Genomic DNA, 24,751 nt, shown 5'->3' on the forward strand with positions numbered 1-24,751 from the left:
CGCGATAAGAATTATAAAAATAGATTTGAATTTGTCGTCAAATCTACTTGTAATCGACTTTTCTACATTTTTGATATTAACTTCAACAAAAATGTTAAAACAATTTTTTAATTACTATTTTTGAACAAAACATTTATTGGAATTTGGGAGACAATTCTTAAAATGTGGAAAAGTCGATCTCAAATAGTCTTGACAACAAATTTAAATCTGTATTAAGAATTATTGTGGCTTCATTATATCCAACGGGCAAAAACACGTCTAAAATCCTATGTCACGCGCATGTGTTAGACAAAGACAGACAATAACGGTATCGAATTGTCTTAATATATAATCTTAATAACATATATATATATAGCCATAAAGGTATTATTATAATATGTTGTGGACTTTTGACAGCTCGAAAACCTCAATAATTCGAAAAAACTAGTTAACTTAAAAAATACCTCTCTAAAATTCCGTGTTCCAACTTCCAAGTATAATAACATAATATATATACTACATACATAAATTCTAGGTATAATATTATTAAGTATAAATCGTTTTTACAATCAATTACTATATAATATAGGTAATAATAATATATATGTAGGTACCTCATCTATGATGACATCCCACACTATACAACTATATATATTTATATTGCTAATTACCTATCTAATTACTTTAATAATTGTGTTATAGGTATTAATTTTTTTCATACAGTTTTAGGGAGCTATCGGATGATTAATATAAAGCCGTCGTCAATTTTTATTTTAACCAATTTCATATTTAATATAATGATTAATAATATGAGTATATTATTAAATATATACAATTTAGTAAAATAGTATTATTATATTATATATAATATATAAATAATTATATTTAAATAGCATAATAATAATTTGTACAGAATATTATGGTATTATTTTGTTTATGATGTCTTATTGTTAACACATTCAAAATATTCTTAAAACAATACAACTCTTATAATACAATATTATTAAACTCGAAATTTTATTTTATCATTACATTTTTGATAACATTTTAATAATATATTCAGAATATTATTTAATTATTTGGTTAATGATATCATATAATTAATATATCCAAATTATTATTTCGTAAAACTACTATTTGATGTTGTATTATCATTTTTTTCATAATGTAACATTAATAATGAACAAATGTTATTAATTAAATATTAACATTAGGAAAATGCTATCTGGGTATGCAGCATCATATTATGAATAATGTTTCGTTTCATTTACATATTTAGCATTTTGATACATAATAATTAGCATTACAAACTCGTATAGTCACAACTCTACTATTAATTACCATATATAATAAATTTTAAATAATATAGTCATCAGAAAAGGGGCAAATATAGGCAATTTAAACTACAGATCCGTTCAATGAAAATCCATTCGTCTCATTAGCAAACTCTGACGCAGATCATAATGCGTTATTTATTTTCATTTGGTTAAATGGAATAATAATGACAGCCTTAAATTTTTAGGGGAGGAAGAAACGTATAGCTCATTGACGTTTACACATCAAAAATACTATATATTTATAGATGTTATCATGACGTGTTGAATGTCTACTACTGTACTATATGAATAATTTTTTTCAAAAGTTTACAGTTCTCCGTTATTTCTGATCCAATAGATTATGACTAGCAAAATTTAATGAAATATATTATTTAAATCATAATTTTTCTAATACCTATCAGTTTTAAAATATTCTTACAATATTATAACATCTATCTTGAAAAATATTGTAACATAGATTGCATTTTATAAGTAACATAATAGTTCTAAGAAAATAACTTTTTTATGAATCTAAAAATACTTGTTTTTATTAAATGTTAAAAATACATAGTATGCCATCGGATTAAATAATGTTTTTTAATAATAGTTACTTATTAATTATTATAATAATATTTTTATCAATAGATTTTTGACAAAAAAAAAACATGTTGTTTTAATTTCAATTTATAGTAGGTATAGTATTGTTAGAAATATTTAGTAAACTGTAAACACAGAACATCCTTATTTTGATATGTGTGGGCGACTTGCACAAAGAATTTTCTGATTCTCCAAATTGCCATCTCTGCTAGAATTCCTCTTTTCTGCACAAAGTTGCTGTGCGAAGTTTTCAATACTCTGATATTTATCTGGCATGCCTGTTCCTAAAAATTTATAAATTACATTTGTATTACATTTGTATTATACTTTTATTTATTTTTGCAACGTGTGTTTTTTATCTATATAATGTAATAAATGTATGCATGATACATAATTAAAAAAAAAGTTTTGATCTTTAATGATGGATTCTAATAGAAAAGTAGATAATTATCAGTGTAATCAAAAAAAAATTTTTCTCTTTTTGTTATAACTCAAAAATGAATATTTGTAGAATTTTGGAATCAAATTATGTTATTAGTTTGTAATATCATTTTATATATGAAAAAATGTTTTTAGTTTTTATTAATGGTTATCAAAAATTTGTCAATCCGTCTTGTGAAAATTAAAAATACTATTATGGGCGTTAAAAGATAAGACTTTGAAAAAGTTCATCAGAATTTTGAAAATTTTCAAATCATTTTGTAGTTGAATATATAAACTTTTTAATTTTCATACCTAATATTTTGAAATTTAATAAAAAGTTCCTCATCAATTACTATTGCTGGATTAAAAATCAAAAAAGATTGTAATTTCAAAAATATTTTATTTAAGGGAATAAAGTTTAGATGTTGATGATATAAGATTATAGAATATTCATTCATAAAGTAATGAATTTTATCATGTTATATTTCAAAAGCGAATAAACATACGAGTAGATACATGAAAAAAAAAGCACAATATGTGTTATTATTATTTCTTATACATGGTTTTTAAAAAAAAAAAAATTAAACCATTTTTAACCTATTTATAAACATTATTGACATCTTTTTAGGTACATTACTTTTTCCTATTATTTTTTTCTTTATAAATATAAAATAAAGATATACATTTTGTTGCTTAGTTATAAAGCTTGAACATATAATACAAGGTTGCTCGTAAGTTGTTATTATAACCATTTAAAAATTCAAAAGATACCTAAGCATATTTTTTTTAAGAAGCATTTAATAGCTCTATGAGGCATGGCAGTTTTTCTTGTAAGAAATGTTTTCAAGCAAAAAAAAAAGTCGTCAAGCCCCTTAAGACTTGGAAATTGAATACAATATTTCTCATAAGTAGGTAGGTAGTTCATACTGAAACTTAAATATCTAAAACTAAATAATTAGGTATATCATCACCAACTTTTTTTTTAATTTGAAGATAAAATTTGCATGGAATTTTATATTTCTACAAAGAATGAAAATTTTAGTTATTTTATTATAATTCAATCATATTTTTTTGTTAGGTTTTGAAACTTTTACGCGCCTAAGTACCTATATTGTACATTATTATATTCTATATACACAATAACAATATTTTCATTTAGATTAATTTTTCACTATTTCTTATTAATAGTATATACTCCATAATGCTAAAATTAAAATAAATAGCTAAGATAACTAATATTTACTTATGATGGAATAAAAAATGTTTCGGCCTCTAGTTTCTAACCACAAGCATCCGTACGGCATCGTAGTGTTTTCCATAACGTCAACTAACGTATCTGAGTTTTGTTCGTTACTATTAAAACAATTTAGGTGTAGACATTAAATACATAGTATTCATTAAAAACATTTATGATTTGTACCTCCAGAATAAGTTGTAAAACGTTAACTCACTTTTTATCATTGCTATTTAGTACATTTTTTCCCATAATACGGCCACCGTAAGTAAGGAACTTTGCTCCAGTTTTGTGCGGTTGTTTTTCATCATTATAAACAGACGTAATACAACGCCATTTGAATTTCGTAATTTCACGTTGTTGTTGCTGTGTGGAACCACGTGTCACACATTGGATATTTTCCTGATTTTTATTGTAATTATAAGAGTTATTAGCCTGGGCATCTTGATGGTGACTCTCTATCGTGGTCGACTCTGAAGATTCATTTTGCTGATTACCATAAACGATGTCTTCCTCGGTGATGATGTCTGCATAGTACGCCACATTTCCATATACTTGTAAGTTTGACCATAGACCTTGAGACCAATTTGGAAACCTAAACAATGCATTTAAATTTACTATTCTCATTTTTGTAATATTATAAGGAAAATCGCATTTCATCGTTATGATACATAAGTAAAATGGGTCTCCGTACAGGAATATGGCAGTTATAAAATTGTCTAGTAATAGACGTTAAACACATGGCTACTAATAATAAATGGTTCTAACTGTCCCTTAAAAAACTATTTCATTTTAGATAATTTACGCTTTATTAAATTGTTCGTGTTTTATAATTAATCTAGCGATTGTTTACTCAGCCCGGTAATATCAGATAGTAAATAAGGTCATTAAAAAGCTTGGGACTTTTTTTTAAATGTCCTATAAATTATAAGTCCTATCAGACTAACAAATAGTGTGCTAATTAAACATAATCATAACGATATGCGTAGTCGCTTAAATGTATCTAACCTGCAGCTGCCGTCATGTAACACTGACCGCTTCCTCGACGGAACTTCGATCTCTTCTTTATCCAAAAGAAGAATCATCGATCCATCGGGCCATTGTGGTAGCCACTCAGGAACATTGGGCCCATATTCCAGACTTTTAAATAGATCGGCGCACTTCGCGTGTTGATCTACATTCGTGTTATGGCCTATGACCATCAATATCACACCCGGAGTGTCGGGAACTGTATTGTACAACTGTATTTCGAACGGAAATAGAAACAGTTTCACATAAAGAAAATTAATCAAAATTGAAAATACAATAGGTTATTTTAGGAATAATTGTCTACTGCGATAATGTAGGAAATTAAATAACATGTGAACATATACTACATAGAATACTCACGGCACATCTGTAGCCTAATCTGGATTCATTCAGTACGGCTCGCGTATAATGTTCGAATAGTGAATGTTGATATAGCGATGCATACTGCCAGCCCTTGCCAGTCATCTCTTCATTAATCTCCAAGTGTTTTTTTGATAAACACTCGAATATGAAGTGATCCATATCTGACAACAACAATAGGTACTATTTTAATATTTTTCAAAACTTATCAAGATTATTGCGGTGATTTAGAAACAATCTGTACTTAATCAGACATTAGTTATAAAAACATAAATCATTCAACTTTTAGGTTCCTACTAAGATTATCATTTTATATAGGTATAAAATAATTTTTTTTTTTAATTTATACTAATAATTGGTAACTACAAACCACTTTTTAAGTCGTTTATAAGAATTTTAAGCTTGTACCATGGCTTTATTAATTTACGGTTCTAAAAATCTAAAACAAATTAAAGCTGTTTAATTGTAATTGGATTTTATTTTAATTAAATATAAAATAGGTATATCCTATTTCTGACTATGATTGTGTTTAATAATAACACACACTGCATACAGTTTACATACCAATAGACCACACATATATTATGATTCGTATTTATGTAGAAATGAAGATTTTAAGTGAGTGTTTAGCATAGGTACATTTGGAATTGGACGCGATTGTCTATATTGTGTTTCTGAAGTGAATGAGGACACTAATCTACGCAAACGCATTTTGATGGCTAAATAAAGATTTTTTTGAAATTAGTTTTCGATCTTCAAAATACGAATTTATTCAAGTTATTTTTAGAATATTATCTTGAATGTAAAAGTATCTTTAAATGTATTTTTCGCAAATTTATCATACGAGTAGGAATCAATACGTCACGTAATATTTGCGTTTATTAAGCACTCTTGCTTTTTTATATTCTAGTCAATAACTAATAAAAAATGGTTTGTATGAGAGCACTACAAAATAAACAGTGGTGGTAGTTATTTATTTTCTCTATGAGACTAATTACTTCAGTTTTACTAATAAAAACAATGAAATAATAACAAATTTAGAGTTAACTGTTTTTAAATGATCCATTTATTGCTATCATACATTTAAGTTTTTTGTTTTAGGTGTAACAGGTCTTACGTTAACTGAAAAATCATTTTAAATAAGTATATTCTGTATCTAAATTTAAAATGTTTTCTTTTTCAGGAAACGTAAGGACTGCTACACCTAAAAATTATAATCATATTACATGTACCTATGGCAATAAATTCAAACATTTAAAACTCTGTTAACCATAGTTTATTTTTATACTCTATTTTTATCACTATTATAAAGTCCATTGTCCATAAATGGTACAAAACACATTGTCAGTACAATTTAGTAGTTGTCTAAACATATTATTTAATATTATTAAATAATTTTTATTATTACAAAACAAAATATATTTTAAATCCATAAGGCATATAATACAGTTTTACATGGAAAAAAATTTAATTAACTTTACAATTAATTTACTTATAAGTTACTATAGGTATGTAATGCCGGGTCCACACATAGACGACACAGAAACAAAACAAAAACCAAACTCAAACCCTTCTTTTTGAAGTTTGAAAAAAATAAAACTCAAACAAAACATGTGTCCATACTGAGTTGAGTAAAAATAAAACAAAACATGAACAAAATTCAAACATTTGTTCGTGTTTTGTTTTTGTTTTCAACTATCCATACAGAAATATAAACTCGTCGTTTTATTTCGTTCATCCGTGGTCATTCAGTCTGTCTTAAGAGTTTTAGCTTTCTAAACTCTTCGTACTTACAAGTTTTTTTTACATTTTTTTACTCCGAGTGAAAATGTGGAAATTGAAAAGAGATATTGAAAATGATGAAGATTTATTAATGTTGGGTGCTGGGTATATTCACCTACAGTTACAAAGTAAAAAAATAAATGATACGATTAAAAGATGTTTTAGTTATATAATGAATATATATATATTTATTAATAACCAAATTGGTACTGCCCGCGAAATCCCGATAAAAAATATTGCCTGTTGGTTGTTTTGAAAACATGTCCACACACGTTCGACAGTGTTCGCAAAAACAACAACAAAACCAAAACCTTTTGATGTTTACCGACACCGCTCGGAACACGACTTTGTTTTTCAAAATACGAACAATTTGTTGGAAAAAACAAAATTGTTTTGATTTTGTCGAAAAACACAGTTTTTGTTTTGTTTTACTTTCGTCGTCTCTGTGTGGACCCGGCATAAGACAGGAAAAAATATAAAACGTGAAATTAGAAACTACTTCTAAAAATAGTTGTTCGTTATGTACCTAACTAAACTTAACTTTTCAACTCGTTAAGTCCAGCCTTAAAGCCGACAGTGATCCACTCTCTCTCTCTCCCCCTCCCCCCCCATCAAACTGTATTGTATATTATACTATTATAGAAATAATTGTTCACGATTATTACCCGTCAGGTTGGCGCAATTTCCGACGTTACCGTTTTGAGAACGCCGCAGCCACAAATGAAATAATTGTGAAGGGCTTACGGAAGGATAAGGTTGAATATAAGCACATCCACTTATCCGTGACCACTCTCCATCAATTATCGTTACATTAAACTTATCTGTTAGCCCAAGTGGTGGACAATATACGCCGTTTATTCTTTCCAAATCTGCAACACACACAAGACAAGACTTATTACATTTCTAAGCGTATTATAATCTACTATCTACTGACTACTGATTGTCTATATTATTATGTTAGTTACTAATGAACGTATTTATACATGTAGGTACATATATTAGCACATCTGGAGTTTCAGGCTTACCCGTCTCGCGCACAATGAAATGCGCTAAGAGCGACCTGTTATTAGTCGATACTTTCGAAAGGGATCCACGTAAAGTAATTGCGCTCACAATACTGATACTAATTTAATACCGGTTGTTGTAGATTTTATAGTTAAGTAAACAAAAACATATTTTATTTTTGTGAAGTTTTAGCGTGTGCGTGACAAGTGAATGTGCATCTGGCGTCGGTTGCCCGACGCAGTGTAACAACGATTCTCGAAAACACACACTAATGTCCATTTACGTATACGAATTCCAAATGTATATATCATATGATTTGCCTAAATTTTAGTGATGCACAATGATATGTTTTCATTTATCGATATCGGTTCATTCATTTCAATATCATATCGCGATTAAATAAAAACAACTAAAATTAAATTAAAAACGTCTATTAATAGCTAAGAAAAAAGAGCCAAAATATTTTAAACATTTTATCGTGTATGATAAATTATTATATAAAGATTTGTGAAAATTGTCTACAGTAATTAATTTTTTAATTACAATTTACGATTCTAAAATTAAATCGATACCGCCAAAAATTAGTTTTATCTATTTTTTTTTTTTGGGGGGGGGGGGGGGAGTGTTAAGGTTATCGTCACTTGTGAAAACTACAAGAATTTTTTTATTTTAGAGCAAATATTCAATCAATATAAGTTTAATTTTCATACTAGAAAAGTTATTAAAGTAAAAAGTCCATGCATTTTTGACACCTCAAAAAGAGATGATAAAAAAAAAAAAAATATATATATATATAAACAATACTTTCATTGCACCATTGAAATTGTTTGAAAATATTATGTTTATACATTTATGTATACTTACATTCCGCATGTTTTTGAGGTGTCATATCTGTTATCTTGTTTCCTCTTTCGTCCCGGAAAGCTGCCACTTCGAGAGAAGTTATGGTAAGTAATACCAATATACACACCAAAAACGCCATCGTTTTGTTGGTCTGTGGATGGTTTCGATTCACATCTGTTTATGTGAATAATAAGTCAAAAAATACTAATTTAGACGAACAGAATAAAATCAAAACGACTACGACGAGCACGTGAGGAGCCTACAACAGGCGAGGGACACGTCTACCCAAGGAATGAGGCAAAAATGTGAACTAGAAAACGAAAGGAACTGCTACCACAATGAAGATGAGCTGCACTCTGTGTGCCTTTTCTAGACCACGTGGTGGGTGGGATGTGTAGCATTGTACTATAACCGGTTGTGCGTCACGGGATATTATTGTATGTAAACGCTGGAAGTAGCGTCGATACGTGTTGTATTAAATATTATTATAATGTATGGATGGACCGCAATTCCTCGTAAGTAATAACAAGGGCTCGATTTTACAGCAAAATACTTAAATTTTTATGCATGAGATAACATAGGTACATATATTTTTCATCCACACATTCGTTTCATGTCGTTCTAATTTCAAATAAACCAATTAATTTTTTTATTGCTTTGTTACAATTATTCTAGTTGTTGCATTTTAATGTGTTTATTATAATTTTATAATAGAGTAATAATTTCCCAGATAGCATTTTCCTAATGTTAATATTTAATTAATAACATTTGTTCATTATTAATGTTACATTATGAAAAAAATGATAATACAACATCAAATAGTAGTTTTACGAAATAATAATTTGGATATATTAATTATATGATATCATTAACCAAATAATTAAATAATATTCTGAATATATTATTAAAATGTTATCAAAAATGTAATGATAAAATAAAATTTCGAGTTTAATAATATTGTATTATAAGAGTTGTATTGTTTTAAGAATATTTTGAATGTGTTAACAATAAGACATCATAAACAAAATAATACCATAATATTCTGTACAAATTATTATTATGCTATTTAAATATAATTATTTATATATTATATATAATATAATAATACTATTTTACTAAATTGTATATATTTAATAATATACTCATATTATTAATCATTATATTAAATATGAAATTGGTTAAAATAAAAATTGACGACGGCTTTATATTAATCATCCGATAGCTCCCTAAAACTGTATGAAAAAAATTAATACCTATAACACAATTATTAAAGTAATTAGATAGGTAATTAGCAATATAAATATATATAGTTGTGTAGTGTGGGATGTCATCATAGATGAGGTACCTACATATATATTATTATTACCTATATTATATAGTAATTGATTGTAAAAACGATTTATACTTAATAATATTATACCTAGAATTTATGTATGTAGTATATATATTATGTTATTATACTTGGAAGTTGGAACACGGAATTTTAGAGAGGTATTTTTTAAGTTAACTAGTTTTTTCGAATTATTGAGGTTTTCGAGCTGTCAAAAGTCCACAACATATTATTATAATACCTTTATGGCTATATATATAATATATATATATATATATATATATATATGTTATTAAGATTATATATTAAGACAATTCGATACCGTTATTGTCTGTCTTTGTCTAACACATGCGCGTGACATAGGATTTTAGACGTGTTTTTGCCCGTTGGATATAATGAAGCCACAATAATTCTTAATACAGATTTAAATTTGTTGTCAAGACTATTTGAGATCGACTTTTCCACATTTTATGAATTGTCTCCCAAATTCCAATAAATGTTTTGTTCAAAAATAGTAATTAAAAAATTGTTTTAACATTTTTGTTGAAGTTAATATCAAAAATGTAGAAAAGTCGATTACAAGTAGATTTGACGACAAATTCAAATCTATTTTTATAATTCTTATCGCTTCACTATATCTATCGGTACGTTTGAAAAAAAACACAGTTAAAATCCTATCACGCGCATGTGTTAGACAAAGACAGAAAATCATGGTAATCGAATCCTTTTAACATAATAATATATAATATAGTACTATAAATTATAATATAATATTATATACTATTTTAAATACGTGGTTATTACAAATTAATAATTGAGCTCTTATATAGGTATATGGGCTATGAATTATGATACAGGTACACACCTAGCGTTTTAGACGCGGCGTTCGAACGCTTAAAATTGAACATGCGTCTACCTATGGCCATATTCACACCAGGGGAAAAACCACGCGTCCGAACGCATCGATACGCGCTGGTTTAATTTTGAGCGTTTTGTACGCTGCGGTTTTTGAACGCTAGGTGTGTAACCAGCTTAAACGCCGCCGTGTAGCCAGTGACCGTTTATCAGTGGCGGCTCGTGTATATGTACACAAGTGCACGTACACTACCTACCCAAACTCAAGAAAAATTGAAAACAAGTCATAACAATACTACTAAATACCTGTAGTGTTATTAAGATTATTTTTCAAAATATAAAAATAAAAATTCAGAATATTATGAATTTATGAAAATAATATAATATTTGGATTGGGTTTTTTCGAAGGCCAAACAATCGGGTGGTTATCCGCGACGGAACGGTATCGGTGAGTATTATAATATAGTGGTGCTGGTGCAGTTGTGCACACTAACACTATCGCACAGTGTAAAAATTAAAACAAATTGAAACACGCAACCCGCGTCCTCTGTGCACATAATATGTTTATATAGTTGTTATCAGCGAATTATTTTCGGCATCGCCGCGACGTTTGTCATTGAATAAAAATAGAATTAAGATAACGAACGATGATGGTTTTACTTCGATTTAGGATTTTCCCAGAAATAACCCATGTTGTGTGCTGTGCACCAGCTAGGCAGCTAGTCAACATATTTTGTTGTTATTTGTTCCTCTGCCATAGACGACAGCCCCATGCACACTCCACACTCCACCTTGCTCAATACTCGTGTCATTGGACGTTATAGTGTTACAATTAAATATTAATACAAGACGTCTAGCTAGTACTGTTGTGCGTAGACGCGTAGTGTCGTAACCCGTGAGGTTGACGTTGTACAGTTTTTAGTTTTATCTGTTGTGGTTGTGCAGTAAGCAGTTTAATAATATTATACTTGACTGCTTCTTCGGTAAGTAATTTTATGTTATTATCCACAATTTTTAATTTTTTGATACACACTATATTCAGGGATGTATTGGTAATTAATGACTTGAGTATACGCCATATTTTCAAGGTAGGATTAAGAATCTATTGGGTCCCGGGGCTGAAATTACATATGGCACTTTTGACAAAACATGCTTTACAAAGCCGCTCGCTACGCTCGCAGAAAGATACATCTTCCTAACTTTTTCACAAATTAACAATTGCATTATAAAATTATAAAATTAATAGGTATATGTAAATTATATCTATAAAACTACTAATTGTAGTATAAGTAAATAAATAATATCATTAACTATTGGTGATATTATTGATATTTGATATCAAAGAAAATATTAAATAGGTAACAGTAAAATGTGTCTTTTCTACCTTAGTGCTTTTGTAGATATTTACTTATTTATTTATTATTATTTTTATTTACCTATTTACTTGTACCTATATTTACTATTTAGCTGTTTTTGTTGATAAACAAAAAAATGTTTTTAATATTTAGAAAAACTATATTTTATTTTTTAAATCGCTGAAAAATGTTTCTTCACTTTGGTACTTGAGAGGGCCCTGGCCCTTAGGGCTTTCACCTTAGCTAGACCTCCCTTAATCTGGCCTTATATTTTTATAAAAATATGTATAAACAATTTAAACAAATTATATTAGATATTATAATGGATTATACCACGGTCTTAGACTATAGACTATACAAGTATACCGTATAACAAGCTGATAAAGTGATAAATGATATATTTTAATATTTAATCATAAAGACATAAAATATTATTTTTTATGTTATACACTTATACAGTAGAATTTAAAAAGCCAATTTTAAATCTTCAAAAACTATTAGCTTAGCCCTAACCGTTTACTTGCCGTATACTCAACATTTACCCACCGTATACTTATAAAATGAATATTTTTTTCACGTATACGCATTTCTTTGTAAATATTGTTATTCGCCGTATACGCTTCAATAAATCCCTGACTATATTTAAATACAATTTATTGTAATTAGTAAAGATTAGTAATCTTTTAAATGTTTTATGTATTATTTAATGAATAGCTCGATTATTATATATAACAACCTAATATAAAATATAAATATTAAGTTTAATATTTAGTTATAAACTAATAACGTAAATGCCTACCTACTTGAATATCATTTGCATTATCCATCAGTATGTAAATATGTAACTATAACTATAGGTATTTTATTTTAAGTAGTACATGTGATTATATAATTATTATTATTGTAATAAAGTAAAGGTAAACTATACATTAACCTACATAATATCATGTTGGTAAAATAGAATAATATAGACATCATTTATTTAAACATTCCGTTCAAATTGTCTACCCGTGTTATAGTTTAATATAGCTCATACACTATCACAGAATTACCTAAACAGTAAATAGGTAACTAAGTTAAGAAAGGAACTTTTATTTTTATTCAATTTTAGATTAATTATAGTAGTATGTTGTAAAAAATGTTATAACATTTAACAATTAAATATGTATTATAAAGTATAATATTATATAGGTAAATGTAATATTTAAAAATAAGATAATTTTCAATTAAATTCATTTTAGGTACCAAACATAAATTAAAATTAAATATAAATTAATCTAGGGTGGAGTCACCATCTATGGCCAGTATCCATCTATGGCCAGTTTAGTTTTAAACATTATTTATTAGCAGTATTTTGTATTCCACAGTTATAATCTTGTGGTTGAATATTAAGTTGGATACACTGATTCATTACACATTCAATCTTATCATTTTACAGGTTTTTTTTTTTTTTTTTAATCACAAATTCATAATGTTGATATTATTATTTGTTGTTTCTTAGCAACATTGTTAAGAAAATGTAAATTTTGTTTTATTTTTTTTGTGAAGAATATTTTATAATTTGTTGGTGTTGACTACACAATCAGGTTCGTATTATTTCATATAATATTATTACATTAATGTGCTTCAAAAAAATGTTTTGTACATTGTATTTTATATGGTGGCCATAAAGGGACCTACATTTTGTTGAAAACTCTATCTATGGACAGACGATGGCCATAAATGGATCGTTATGAGACTCTTTTAATGGCCACTTACATTTATTTTATGCTTCACTTAGAGCTACCTACCTAGTTATACCTATTTGTCTGAATTGAATTTCATTATTAGCTTGGTAATAATTGTTTTAAATAGTACATTTATAATGGCTTCAAAACCAACTACATCAAAAACCAAGAGTAACACACCAAAAAGATGTATATATTCTCCATCCAAAGTTCAGCAAGCATTGGATGCAATTCACAAAGGTAGATTGTTGTAGACATTGATTACATAAATAAAGTAAAAATAATTTTGCTTAGGAATGAATACATCAACAGCAAGCAGGATATTTAATGTACCCCGCACTACACTCAGGAACAAGCTTGAAGGCAAGTCGCCAGTTGAATCTGTAGGACACGGTGGAGTAACATCCATACTTGGAGATGAAACTGAAGCTTTATTAGTAGAATGGGTGCTAACTTGTGCCAAAATGGGGTTTCCTGTAGATCAGGAGGGGCTGTTAAGTTCAGTTAAGAAACTAGTGGATGAATCAGAAATGAAAACTCCATTTATAAATAATAGACCAGGTAAAAAATGGTTTTATGGATTTATGAACCGCCACAAGTGTTTGTCCCAAAAACATGCTGAATATGTAAACAAAGCAAGGGGATCAGTGACCGAGGAAAAAATAAGAAAATGGTTTGATGAAGTTTCTGAGCTATTGGGCGAAAATTTGTATGTGTTGAACTACCCAGAACGAGTATTTAATATGGATGAAACGTGTTTCTATTTAGCTCCAAAAGGAGAACTTATATTAGGGCCTCGTGGATGTAATGTGTATGATGAACAGACAAACAACAATAAAGAAAACATAACAACACTTTTTGCAGCCAACGCTTTGGGTAATTGGGCACCCCCTTTAACAATTTATAAGTATGAACGCATTCCAGCAAAGATTGCACAGTCTGCTCCTCCAGGATGGGGGTTAGGCAAGTCTGAAAATGGTTGGATGACTGCAGAAACTTTTTTTGAATACATGGCAAACATATTTCTTCCTCATCTAATACAGTCAAATATTTCTAGACCCGTTATTATATTCTTAGATGGCCACAGTTCGCATCTTAGCTTACATCTGAGTAAGTTTTGTAGGGAAAATGGTCTGATTTTAATAGCTCTTTATCCCAATTCAACTCATATCCTACAACCACTAGATGTAGCAGTATTTGGACCACTCAAGTCATCGTGGAAAAAAACTGTGAAGCAATGGCGAATCGACAATGATAGAGAAATAAGCAAATTTGATATGCCAACTGCGTTATCTAACATCATGAATACACCAAATATGTCGAAGAATGTTCAATCTGGTTTTAGATCTACTGGTCTATTACCATTTAATCCAAATAATGTAGATTATACCAAAGTTATAATACGTTCAGTCCCAACACAACAGAACACCTCAAAAAATAATGAAATACAATTGCATTTGAAATTCATCGAAAAAAACACTGATAGTAATCTATTAAAAGAATTTAAGAGAGCCTATATAGGAGGATATGAGTGGGATGGTGATATCAAAGCTACAATGCTGTTTAATTTGTGGTCCACATGTGTAACTCAAACTAACAATGAGAAAACAAGAACAGAGTCAACCTCACAAGCAACAACTTTTGATTCCTTTGATTCCTATATGAGTCCAACATCAGCACAATTAACAACAATTAGTTTAGAATCAACAACTATGAACAATTCCAGTACATCCTGTCAATTAGAAAACCAACCATCCACAAGTCATGATTCTCCTACTACTTTAATCTTACCAACACGACGATCATTAACATCAGTATTTGAGGATGTAATTAAATGGCCAGTACAGCAGGTATCAAAATCAAAAAGAAAAAGAGAATATACTCCAAGTGTCATAACATCAGACAGGTGGGTACAATTTCATGAACTAAAAGAAGCAGAAAAATTAAAAAAAGATGAGGAAAGAGAAAATAAAAGGAAAGCCATACAAGACAGAAAAAGGGTAGCTGAAGAAAAAAAAAGGGTAAAGACATTAAAAAAGAAAATACCAATTGATTCAGATAGTGAACACTCAGAAACTAACCAAAGTTGGAGTTCAATCAGTCACCACAGTCTAGAAGAAGCACTTGCTGTGCCCATACAATCTATGGATTTGGTTTTATCAACATCAGACTTAAAGCCCGGTGATTATATTATTGTAAAATTTGAAACGTCGAACAAAAGAAAACTCATTTACAAATATGTAGCATCAGTTCTTAAAATAGCTGATGTAAATGATATTGAAATACAATGTTTTGAATCAATAGACGAAGAAAACACTGAATTTGTTCCTATTGACAATGATGTGAGCATGATTGGCATAGAGAGTATTGTAGGGAAACTGCCTGTACCTGAACTGAAATTATCTGGTAGACAACTAAAATCTGTCTTCCCAGGTGTTGTTGACATATTCGAGAAATTTTAAGACTGTTTAATACAATATAAAATTAAAGACTGTTAGGTTTAGCAAAGAAATAATGTTCCTGACTAAGAAGTATATACCTAACTTCAATTAACTATTTTTAATAGCTAGGTTTGCTACATAATGTTTTATTTTATTGTTAATTTAATTTAGTATTTACAATATTAAATTATTCATTGTTTTTTTTTAACACAGAAAGTACTGTTTTTGTTCAAAATTTTAATTTTTATGTTTTAGTTTGTTTATTTTATAATTTTAAACTGTTATCTATATTAATATATATGGCCTAAGTAAACATGTTATACCTATTTGAAAATGTAAAGACTGTTACGTTTAACAAAGACTGTTCCTAGCAACAAAGCATATAATTATATTACTATTTTTAATTCCAAAATTTGGTGCATAATACCTATTACTCATTGTTAATATTTAAAAATTGTTAACTATATTAATACCTACTTAGATATGTATGAAATAAAGAAAGATCTTAAAAGTAAAATGTTGTACCTATTTGAAATTTTGGTTTTTAAAATATTTAACTACTTATTTGTAGGTATAATTTTAGTTGTGTATCCATAATTGAGTAATGAAGTATACAATTATTTTTATAATGATGAAATACAGTGTTATTTATCATTACATTTAAATTTTTAAGATTTTTTTAGTATTGGCCATAATTGGGTATTTTATTGGCCATAGCTGGTGATTGCCGGCCATAAATGGGAGGAAAAGGTAAATAATAATAAAAAAATTATTTCTCATTAGATACTTTACTTATGAACCCAATATTTTAGCTAAGTATTAAACTTGTTATGATGATAACATGGTAAAAATTTCAAAGCTCAAACATCAACAAGTAAAATGCAATAGTATGATTTGTCTAGAAAAATGCTTAAGGTGGCCATAGCTGGTGACTCCACCCTACTTATATACAAAATATATATAAAAGTGTACCTATTATAATTATATCATTCATGTTGATGTGGCTCATTCAGTAATAATACTACTTATATATCAATGTATTTTTTATTATCATTTGGTTACCTAGGTTAAGATGTCTTACAAAAAAAAATATTGTCTAAGTGACCGGTCAAAAAGAAGAAGGGTACAAGAGGAAGTAGAATTTCCTATGGAATTAGCTAACATAAAAAGAAATTCAACATCCCATTTAGTTATTGAAAGCAATTTACCGAAACCAGAGAATATACTTCCCACTAGTACAACTAGTGTGTTAACTTCCTTGACAAGCATTGGTTCTGTCTTAACATGTAATGTTAACACAAACGAAAAAGAATATTTTGAAGAATTGAGACATTTTTCATCGTCAACTTCATTGTCAACTTCATCTTCTGATGAAGAAATTGAAGATGTAGCTTATTTTAATGATGGTTGTTGATCAGTTATCATATTTTAGTACTTTAATTGGTCAGTGGGCAGTTTCATTTAATATTTCTCAAAATGCACTCAATGCATTATTAAAATTATTAAAACAGCATAAATGTTTTGAAGCATTACCTATTGATTCAAGAACCATTTTAAATAAAAACAAATTAAATACTTCAAATTGTCGTGTCGTGGAGCCTGGCAAATATTATCATTTCGGTATTCTGAATGGAATTAAACAAAATATGCCCGATTGTATTAACGAAAATGAAATGATTCAGATTGTTGTTGGAATTGATGGTTTGCCAATTTTTAAAAGTAGCCCTGAACAATTTTGGCCTATCCTTGCGTATATCCGACCTAATAACACAGAAGTATTTCCAGTTGGGATTTATTGTGGGAAAGTAAAACCCATAGATAGTAATGAATTCCTAAAAGAATTTGTTGATGAAGCAAAATTATTGTATGAAAGTGGTATTTATTTAAATCATAAAAAACATAATTTTTCTATAGATGTTTTTTGCTGTGATGCACCAGCAAAATCTTTTATTTTACAAACTAAAGGACATTCAGGTTTTTTTTCTTGCTCCAGGTGTGAGAGCGAAGGCCAATATTTATCAAATAGAATTTGTTTTCCGTATACCTCGCCTGCTGACTGTCCACTCAGTCGAACACATAATAATTATGTTTTGAAAACTCAAGAAGAATATCATATTGGAGATATCTCTATTTTAGCAACTTTGCCAAATTTTAATATTACAACCAGCTTCTCTTTAGATTACATGCACTTGGTTTGTCTAGGAACTGTTCGGAAACTAATATTATTATGGATGAAAGGACCCAACAAGATTCGCTATCCATCTTGGAAAATCAAAGAAATCTCCAGTTATATTCAAATAATTAAAAACAAAATTCCTTGTGAGTTTGCAAGGAAACCTAGGAACCTAGATGAAGTAAATAGATGGAAAGCAACAGAATTTCGTATGTTTTTACTATATTACGGCATAATAGTCACTAAACCATCATTGAAAGATCAACACTGGAATAATTTTTTTAATTTAAGTATATCTATGATTATTTTATTAAGTCCTGATCATATGAAATACATAAATGTCGCACGTCAATTATTAGACAGTTTTGTGAAAGATTTTGAGATTATTTATGGCCGTTATCTTATTTCTCATAACATTCATGGTTTAACGCACTTGTGTGATGATTATGACAAATTTGGGCCAGTAGATAACTGTTCAGCCTTCCCTTTTGAAAACTACATGGGTTGCTTAAAAAAAATGTTAAGGAAACCACATAAACCTTTGGAACAAGTTATCAAAAGATATAGTGAAATTTGTTCATTTAAGTCTACCACTAAAACTAGAAATTGTACACCTTATTTTTCTGGACTTCATACTCATGGTCCTACATTGTCAAATTCAATAAAAGGGAAACAGTTTACTACTTTGGTATTAAAAAGCATGACTATTAAAACACATCTGGAAAAAGATTCATACTTTTTAACTCAAGAAAAAAAAGTTGTAAAAATTGTCAACATTATTAAGAAAGAAAATTCAGAAGACGTGATTCTTATTTGTAAAATGTTTGTCAAAAAAAATGAGTTATTTATCAAACCTTTAAAATCTAGTGAATTAGATATTTATGTTGTTAAAAAATTAAGTAATAATCTTTATGAGTTTAATATTAAAGATATTAAAAAAAAAATGATTCTATTACCATCTAATAATGACTTGATTGTAATGCCTATTATCCATTCTACTATTAATATTTAGGAACCTTGTAATAATGTTTTATGCTCACTGTTATAATGTTGTATTAAATTATTTAAATTATTATTCAGAGTAGTAATTATGCCAATTACCTATTATAACATATTTAAAATCGAGCCCATTTATATAAATGTTATCAATGTATCTTATAATTAATTATCATTTATATTTACATAATATATGTTTATTAAGTTTTGTTGTCTGATTATAATAAAGAATAATATGTTTAAATAATAAATAGGGACCTACTTAATTTATTATTTTCATCTTAAATAAACCATTTTTATTTTTTATAAGTGCTTAATATATAATTAATCATAACTGTATTTAAATCTAGGTTTTATCTTCAGTTTTAGTTTTAATCATATTTTTGAATATATTTGCCATTTGAAATGTGGTCTGTAGTAGAGTTTATTGATGATAACTCGGTTGAAGTGGTACCGGCATACTGGGTAAACAAAAACACTAGTGCTTGGCCGAAAAAAAATTCAAAAAAATTCATTCAGAAAAAGGCCAAACCAAATGAGATTGAGTTTGATTTTTTAAAGGCTCGTAAATTGGGAAAAGATAGAGGTATGTACTACATTATATAACTTAATTATAACTACTGAACATTATTGAAATGATTCATTATATGATCTACATTTTTTGTGGTCCAGATGATTATTATATACTTATATACCTAACATATTTATCTATAGAAATATATTTATTATTATCTAGATAGTTATACTTTAGCTAGGGAAAAAGCTAAAAAAGCAGAGTATACATCTGACTTATCAACATCACCGACCAAGCACGAATCCAAAAATATGAAACCTACATTAAAATCTAAAAAAAAAAATAAATGTCAGCAAAATAAAAATAGTGTTTTATGGAATCTATCTTCAAGTGATTATATTGGTTAGTTTATTTATGATATTGGTAAAATTAATAAATTTCATTTTTATCCAGTTTTATTATAAAGATATATAAAAACATATTTTTAGTTGATGATAATTATAATACCAACCAAGAATCAAATTTAAGTCCTATGGCAGAAAGTATTCTAGTATTATCTGGTAAGTTGTAATTGATAAAGAAAGCGATATGGTTAGTAAATAAATAAAATAATATTAATCACTGTTCATAATACTTAGAAAATTGAATTAAATACAATCAAAAAAATGATTGTTCATTTTTTCTTATTTTTATTTTAAATAAATGAAGACAACTATAACAGCATATTCAATTAATAAATATTAAATGGTATTAATGTATTATATTACATATTTTAAAAAATTGTGTTTTATAGGTTTAAGGAAATATGAACTTAATCGTAAGGGGACAAACCTTTAACACTATAATGTTGAATAGTATTTTAGAAGAAGTATAGTTTTAAAAATTATTTTCAATAGGTACTCCAAGTTCTCCGGCTATACAGCTATTCCCAACAAGTTTACCTTCAAATATATCTAACAGCTGTCAAAGTACTGCTGTAAAAAAAAAATTAAATTTCAATCAAAAAAGTCATTCTCCAAGTCCAATTTCTACACCTAACAAGACAACAACAGAAATAACGGGTAATGCATACACTAAGAATTGCCATAATAAATTGATAGTCTGTTGTATATTTGTCTGCAGTATAATGTTTATTTATATTATATTATGTAAAATTTTATTTGACTTATGTTATCTACTCATTTTGTAAATTTTAGTTTTAATTCTACGTTTATCATATTTATATATAAAAGTTGCTTGAAATAAAAAAAAAAATTGTATTAATGTTTGAATCAAATATCTCAAGTGCAATAAATAATTCCTTCAAATTAACATATTTTTTATTTAATTTATTGTTGCTAGGTCTAGAGGGGATTACACATGTTATTGATGAATCTTACATTGGTGTAGTTAACACATCATCATCACCGTTTAAAATTTCTCATGCATCTTATATAGATACGCAGCAGTCAGCATCATTTTCCAATAAACCACAAATATCTGCACCCAATGGAATACTTGGTAAGTAGTATATTAATAAATTAAACTATAATGTTAAATATATAAGTGTATAAATATAATTTATTTTTAATCTCTGTATAGAACTTCTTCAAAAAATGAATCGGACCATATGTAATATTAAATATGATATTAATTCATTAAATGAGAAGGTTGATAAAATGTATGATATTATATTAATGGAACCAAGTCGCTTTGAACATTCATCAACAGAAAAAAATAGTGAAGATATATTCCAAATGGAACTGTCAAATCTGCCATTGGAAACAGAAGATGAGCTGGAGGAATTTGAAAAAAAACTTACATCCAATAAAGAATTTAGAATGAAACTAGTAAAAATTAAATTTTGGATAAACTATGTACTGATGTTAATACTTATATATCAATTATTAATTTTGTACAGGTTGCAGAACTCAAACGTTTTTCACGAAGCACATTGCCCAGTACTGTGCGTATTATTATGAGAACCATGTTTAAAGATACATTGCTTGAAAAGTTTAGCTACAAGGGTTTGAAAAAAAAGAAAGTTTTCTATACCTTGGCTACATGTACAGTCATTTTTGGTAAGAGTTTCTTAAATTAAATATAAGATAATTAGCTATAATTACCATTACATTTTAAACTGATTTCATTTTTATAAGCAATAATAAATAATTAAAGTTCAATAGTGTGGTAATAGGAAGACTGTTTTTATTAACATGTATGAAAAAAGTCTTAAAGCTAAAGAAACAATTAAAATATATTATGGCAGTGGTGGTTCTTAAAATCAGATGGTATTGAACATAAATGTGATATGGACAATGTTTCTTTAATAAATTTGTTTAAAAATAAATACTAATGAATATTTCAAACTATCCCAATAAAAAGTCAAGGTATAATAAAACTATAAATATAACTTAATTATGTTTTATGCTCTCCTGTAAAAAATATGTGTACTTATTCAGTATAAGTCCTCTGTTCCACTGTATTGCCACGTGTATTACTTTTGTTAATTTTTTACTTGGTGATGATATATTAATTATATAGTTGATAAAATTTGTTTTGTAGCAAATAAATAAAATTAATAAAACAATGTAATGATGCGATAAATTAATTAATATATATTTAAAAAGTTAATATTGTTCATTTAGTTTTTAAATCAAATTTTATGATTTTCAGATGCTATAAAACAAATGAAAAAATTCAAATTGAGCGATGCTGTGGATATTGAGACTCCCATCAGAACATTTATTTCTGGAGCTAAATTCCGGGAACCAAAGAAAAATTTACTTATCTCTAATGAACTATCATCTTAATATAATTATTTATTATTATTGTAATGAATATTGAAGTATGTTCTTTTGTTTAAATACTATGTTTTAATATTCATGGTCAAGTGTACCAGTATAAATATTTATATATATTTTAAATTATTAATTTAAAATAATATATTCTGTTAAAACAAGAAAATAAAAATAAAAATGGAATTCCAATTCTTGTTGTTATTTAAGTTTTCACTATTTCCTTTCAATATATCATAACATAAAATTGTTGTAAATTCATTTAAATACAATAATAATTAATTAATTAAATAAATTATGCACAGGGGCGCAATTCCAATGACAAAATTATATATAGTAGTAACAAAATAAAAGTATTGTTAATTAATATAACAAACTTCAGTAGTTATATACGAGGGTGCCCCCTCCAACTGCGCCAATATGTGTTAATATATATAAATATATAAACATACTATAAATATATATATATATATATATATATATATATTAAAGATTATAAATTATAAAAATGTTTATAAAAAAACTGAATATTAATACAATCTTAATCTAGTAGAAAACTGATATTTGATAATTGTTTAATATATATAATCAATAGTATGTTAGGGAAAAAATATTTTTAAAATAATAAAATTGTATGGTTATATTATAATTTTTAAAATAACAATATATTGATGTTATGTTTTTGATGCTCATTTGACTTTAAACCGGTGGCCAAACAACAATATATAAACATTAATAACATGTTATTTAATCAAAATATGATGAAATCCAAATGATTAAATAATGTCATCATTAAAAAAGTAATAACATATAAACAATCAAAAAATGTTATCTTGCTATCTGGGTTGTTCATTTCTGATAAAAAAAACAATTTAATTTGATTAATAAGATATTTAAAACCTGGAACAGTAAAATACATACTAATTGATTTCGTTTATCGCCTAGATTAAGATTATCAACTGAAAATCTAGCAAAATACATGATAGTTAATTTTTTTAATCTGTTTTTAATTTAATTTTATGCCTAGTTTAAGCTAATTTTTGGTCATGACTTTAAAAAGAAAAAATATACATATATTATATATATTTACTTTTTTATTGTTTTTTTTAAAAAACTGTATGCTTTTTGTTATTAATTGTGCTTTAAAAATCCTATCCCTAGTAACATCTAAAAATTAATAAGTATAGTCGTTTAAAAACATATAGCTTATAGATATCTGTCTAGTAACCTACCATATTTAAAATAATCTATACTTTAGAAAAAAATAATATTGTTTGATATTCCGTAACATAAAAAAATTTGAGAAACACTGATCTAAAGCCGCGATTCCCAAGTTTCCATCTCATGGGACGGGGCCCATTCATGGGCCGCGAGAAATGTGATACTGGGTCGCAGACGCTGGTCGATGTCAAGGGTAAGAAAATTTTAATCGGAAGTAACATAGAGATTTTTATATGATTTTATACACGTCTATATTTCTATCATTTTATTTGTACGTATTTATATGTTATAACAGTATATCAGGTAACTGAGTCTCAACTTTTCTTTATATATATTATTGGCCGCCAAACCAAAAATTTTGGAAACCACTGATCTACAGAAAAACAGCATGTGCTATAGCCTATAGGTACATTTTTTTTTTCGCGTTAGCACCACTAAACGTGTACCTACTGGTTTCACATACCTTCGTTCCCGTAAAGTATCATTCATTGGAATACGAATAACATACTACAGTAATAATATTATTGTGTATATGATACGCTGAAAAGGAAGGTAGACTGCGCCGAGCATCGCCATAGGTACCAACCCTCACAACAATAGATGTACACAATAACTGGTGCCGTTTCAAGGTCTTCTTGGACTGACCATAGACGTTACGGTAAATTACCTGTCATCTTAACGAAATGGTCTTAATTTCGACAATGTTGTAGGTATGTCAAGGCCAACGTACAAGGGTGTTTACAAGTGATGACGACGATATTATATTAGCCATAGATTCCATCTGTTCGTTCCTC

The 24,751-nt window shown here is 27.6% G+C and overlaps 5 protein-coding genes across 7 annotated transcripts; 4 read left to right on the forward strand and 1 right to left on the reverse strand.

Moving 5' to 3' along the window:
* Positions 1-1,879: 1,879 nt before the first annotated feature.
* Positions 1,880-8,842, reverse strand: LOC149061870 (uncharacterized). The gene is made up of 7 exons (XM_089216908.1): positions 8,590-8,842; positions 7,386-7,589; positions 4,939-5,102; positions 4,558-4,790; positions 3,767-4,144; positions 3,559-3,668; positions 1,880-2,176 (listed from the first exon to the last, which is right to left on the reverse strand). Exons 1-7 carry the CDS (start codon positions 8,705-8,707, stop codon positions 2,037-2,039), a joined length of 1,347 nt encoding a protein of 448 aa, XP_089073034.1. The 5' UTR covers positions 8,708-8,842; the 3' UTR covers positions 1,880-2,036.
* A 2,625-nt stretch (positions 8,843-11,467) lies between these two features.
* LOC149061871 (uncharacterized) lies at positions 11,468-22,894 on the forward strand. 3 transcript variants are annotated; one of them, XM_089217698.1, is made up of 9 exons: positions 11,468-11,736; positions 19,809-20,031; positions 20,182-20,361; positions 20,448-20,519; positions 20,856-21,020; positions 21,301-21,459; positions 21,541-21,788; positions 21,860-22,019; positions 22,615-22,894. In XM_089217698.1, the coding sequence occupies exons 2-9, from the start codon at positions 19,851-19,853 to the stop codon at positions 22,749-22,751; spliced, it is 1,302 nt and encodes a 433-aa protein (XP_089073824.1). In that variant the 5' UTR covers positions 11,468-11,736; positions 19,809-19,850; the 3' UTR covers positions 22,752-22,894. The 3 variants fall into 3 exon arrangements, with proteins under 3 accessions (XP_089073824.1, XP_089073816.1, XP_089073819.1); XM_089217690.1 differs by having other exon boundaries at positions 19,796-20,031; positions 22,615-22,893; XM_089217693.1 differs by lacking the exon at positions 11,468-11,736 and having other exon boundaries at positions 19,406-20,031; positions 22,615-22,893.
* LOC149061872 (uncharacterized) lies at positions 13,555-16,793 on the forward strand. The gene is made up of 3 exons (XM_089217682.1): positions 13,555-13,694; positions 13,963-14,075; positions 14,130-16,793. The coding sequence occupies exons 2-3, from the start codon at positions 13,973-13,975 to the stop codon at positions 16,295-16,297; spliced, it is 2,271 nt and encodes a 756-aa protein (XP_089073808.1). The 5' UTR covers positions 13,555-13,694; positions 13,963-13,972; the 3' UTR covers positions 16,298-16,793.
* Positions 17,285-17,669, forward strand: LOC149061873 (uncharacterized; the record flags this gene model as incomplete). The annotated part of the gene is made up of 1 exon (XM_089215133.1): positions 17,285-17,669. A coding segment is annotated over exon 1 (321 nt), but the record flags the coding sequence as incomplete, so codon positions are not given.
* On the forward strand, positions 17,645-19,534 carry LOC149061874 (uncharacterized). Its single transcript, XM_089215134.1, has 2 exons — positions 17,645-19,348; positions 19,530-19,534. Exons 1-2 carry the CDS (start codon positions 17,677-17,679, stop codon positions 19,532-19,534), a joined length of 1,677 nt encoding a protein of 558 aa, XP_089071260.1. The 5' UTR covers positions 17,645-17,676.
* Positions 22,895-24,751: the final 1,857 nt, after the last annotated feature.

The sequence above is a fragment of the Diuraphis noxia genome, unplaced genomic scaffold, assembly GCF_037042655.1.
Source record: "Diuraphis noxia isolate RWA-SAM2 unplaced genomic scaffold, SU_Dnox_SAM2 contig0001, whole genome shotgun sequence".
In the NCBI taxonomy this organism is placed as follows: Eukaryota; Metazoa; Arthropoda; class Insecta; order Hemiptera; family Aphididae; genus Diuraphis; species Diuraphis noxia.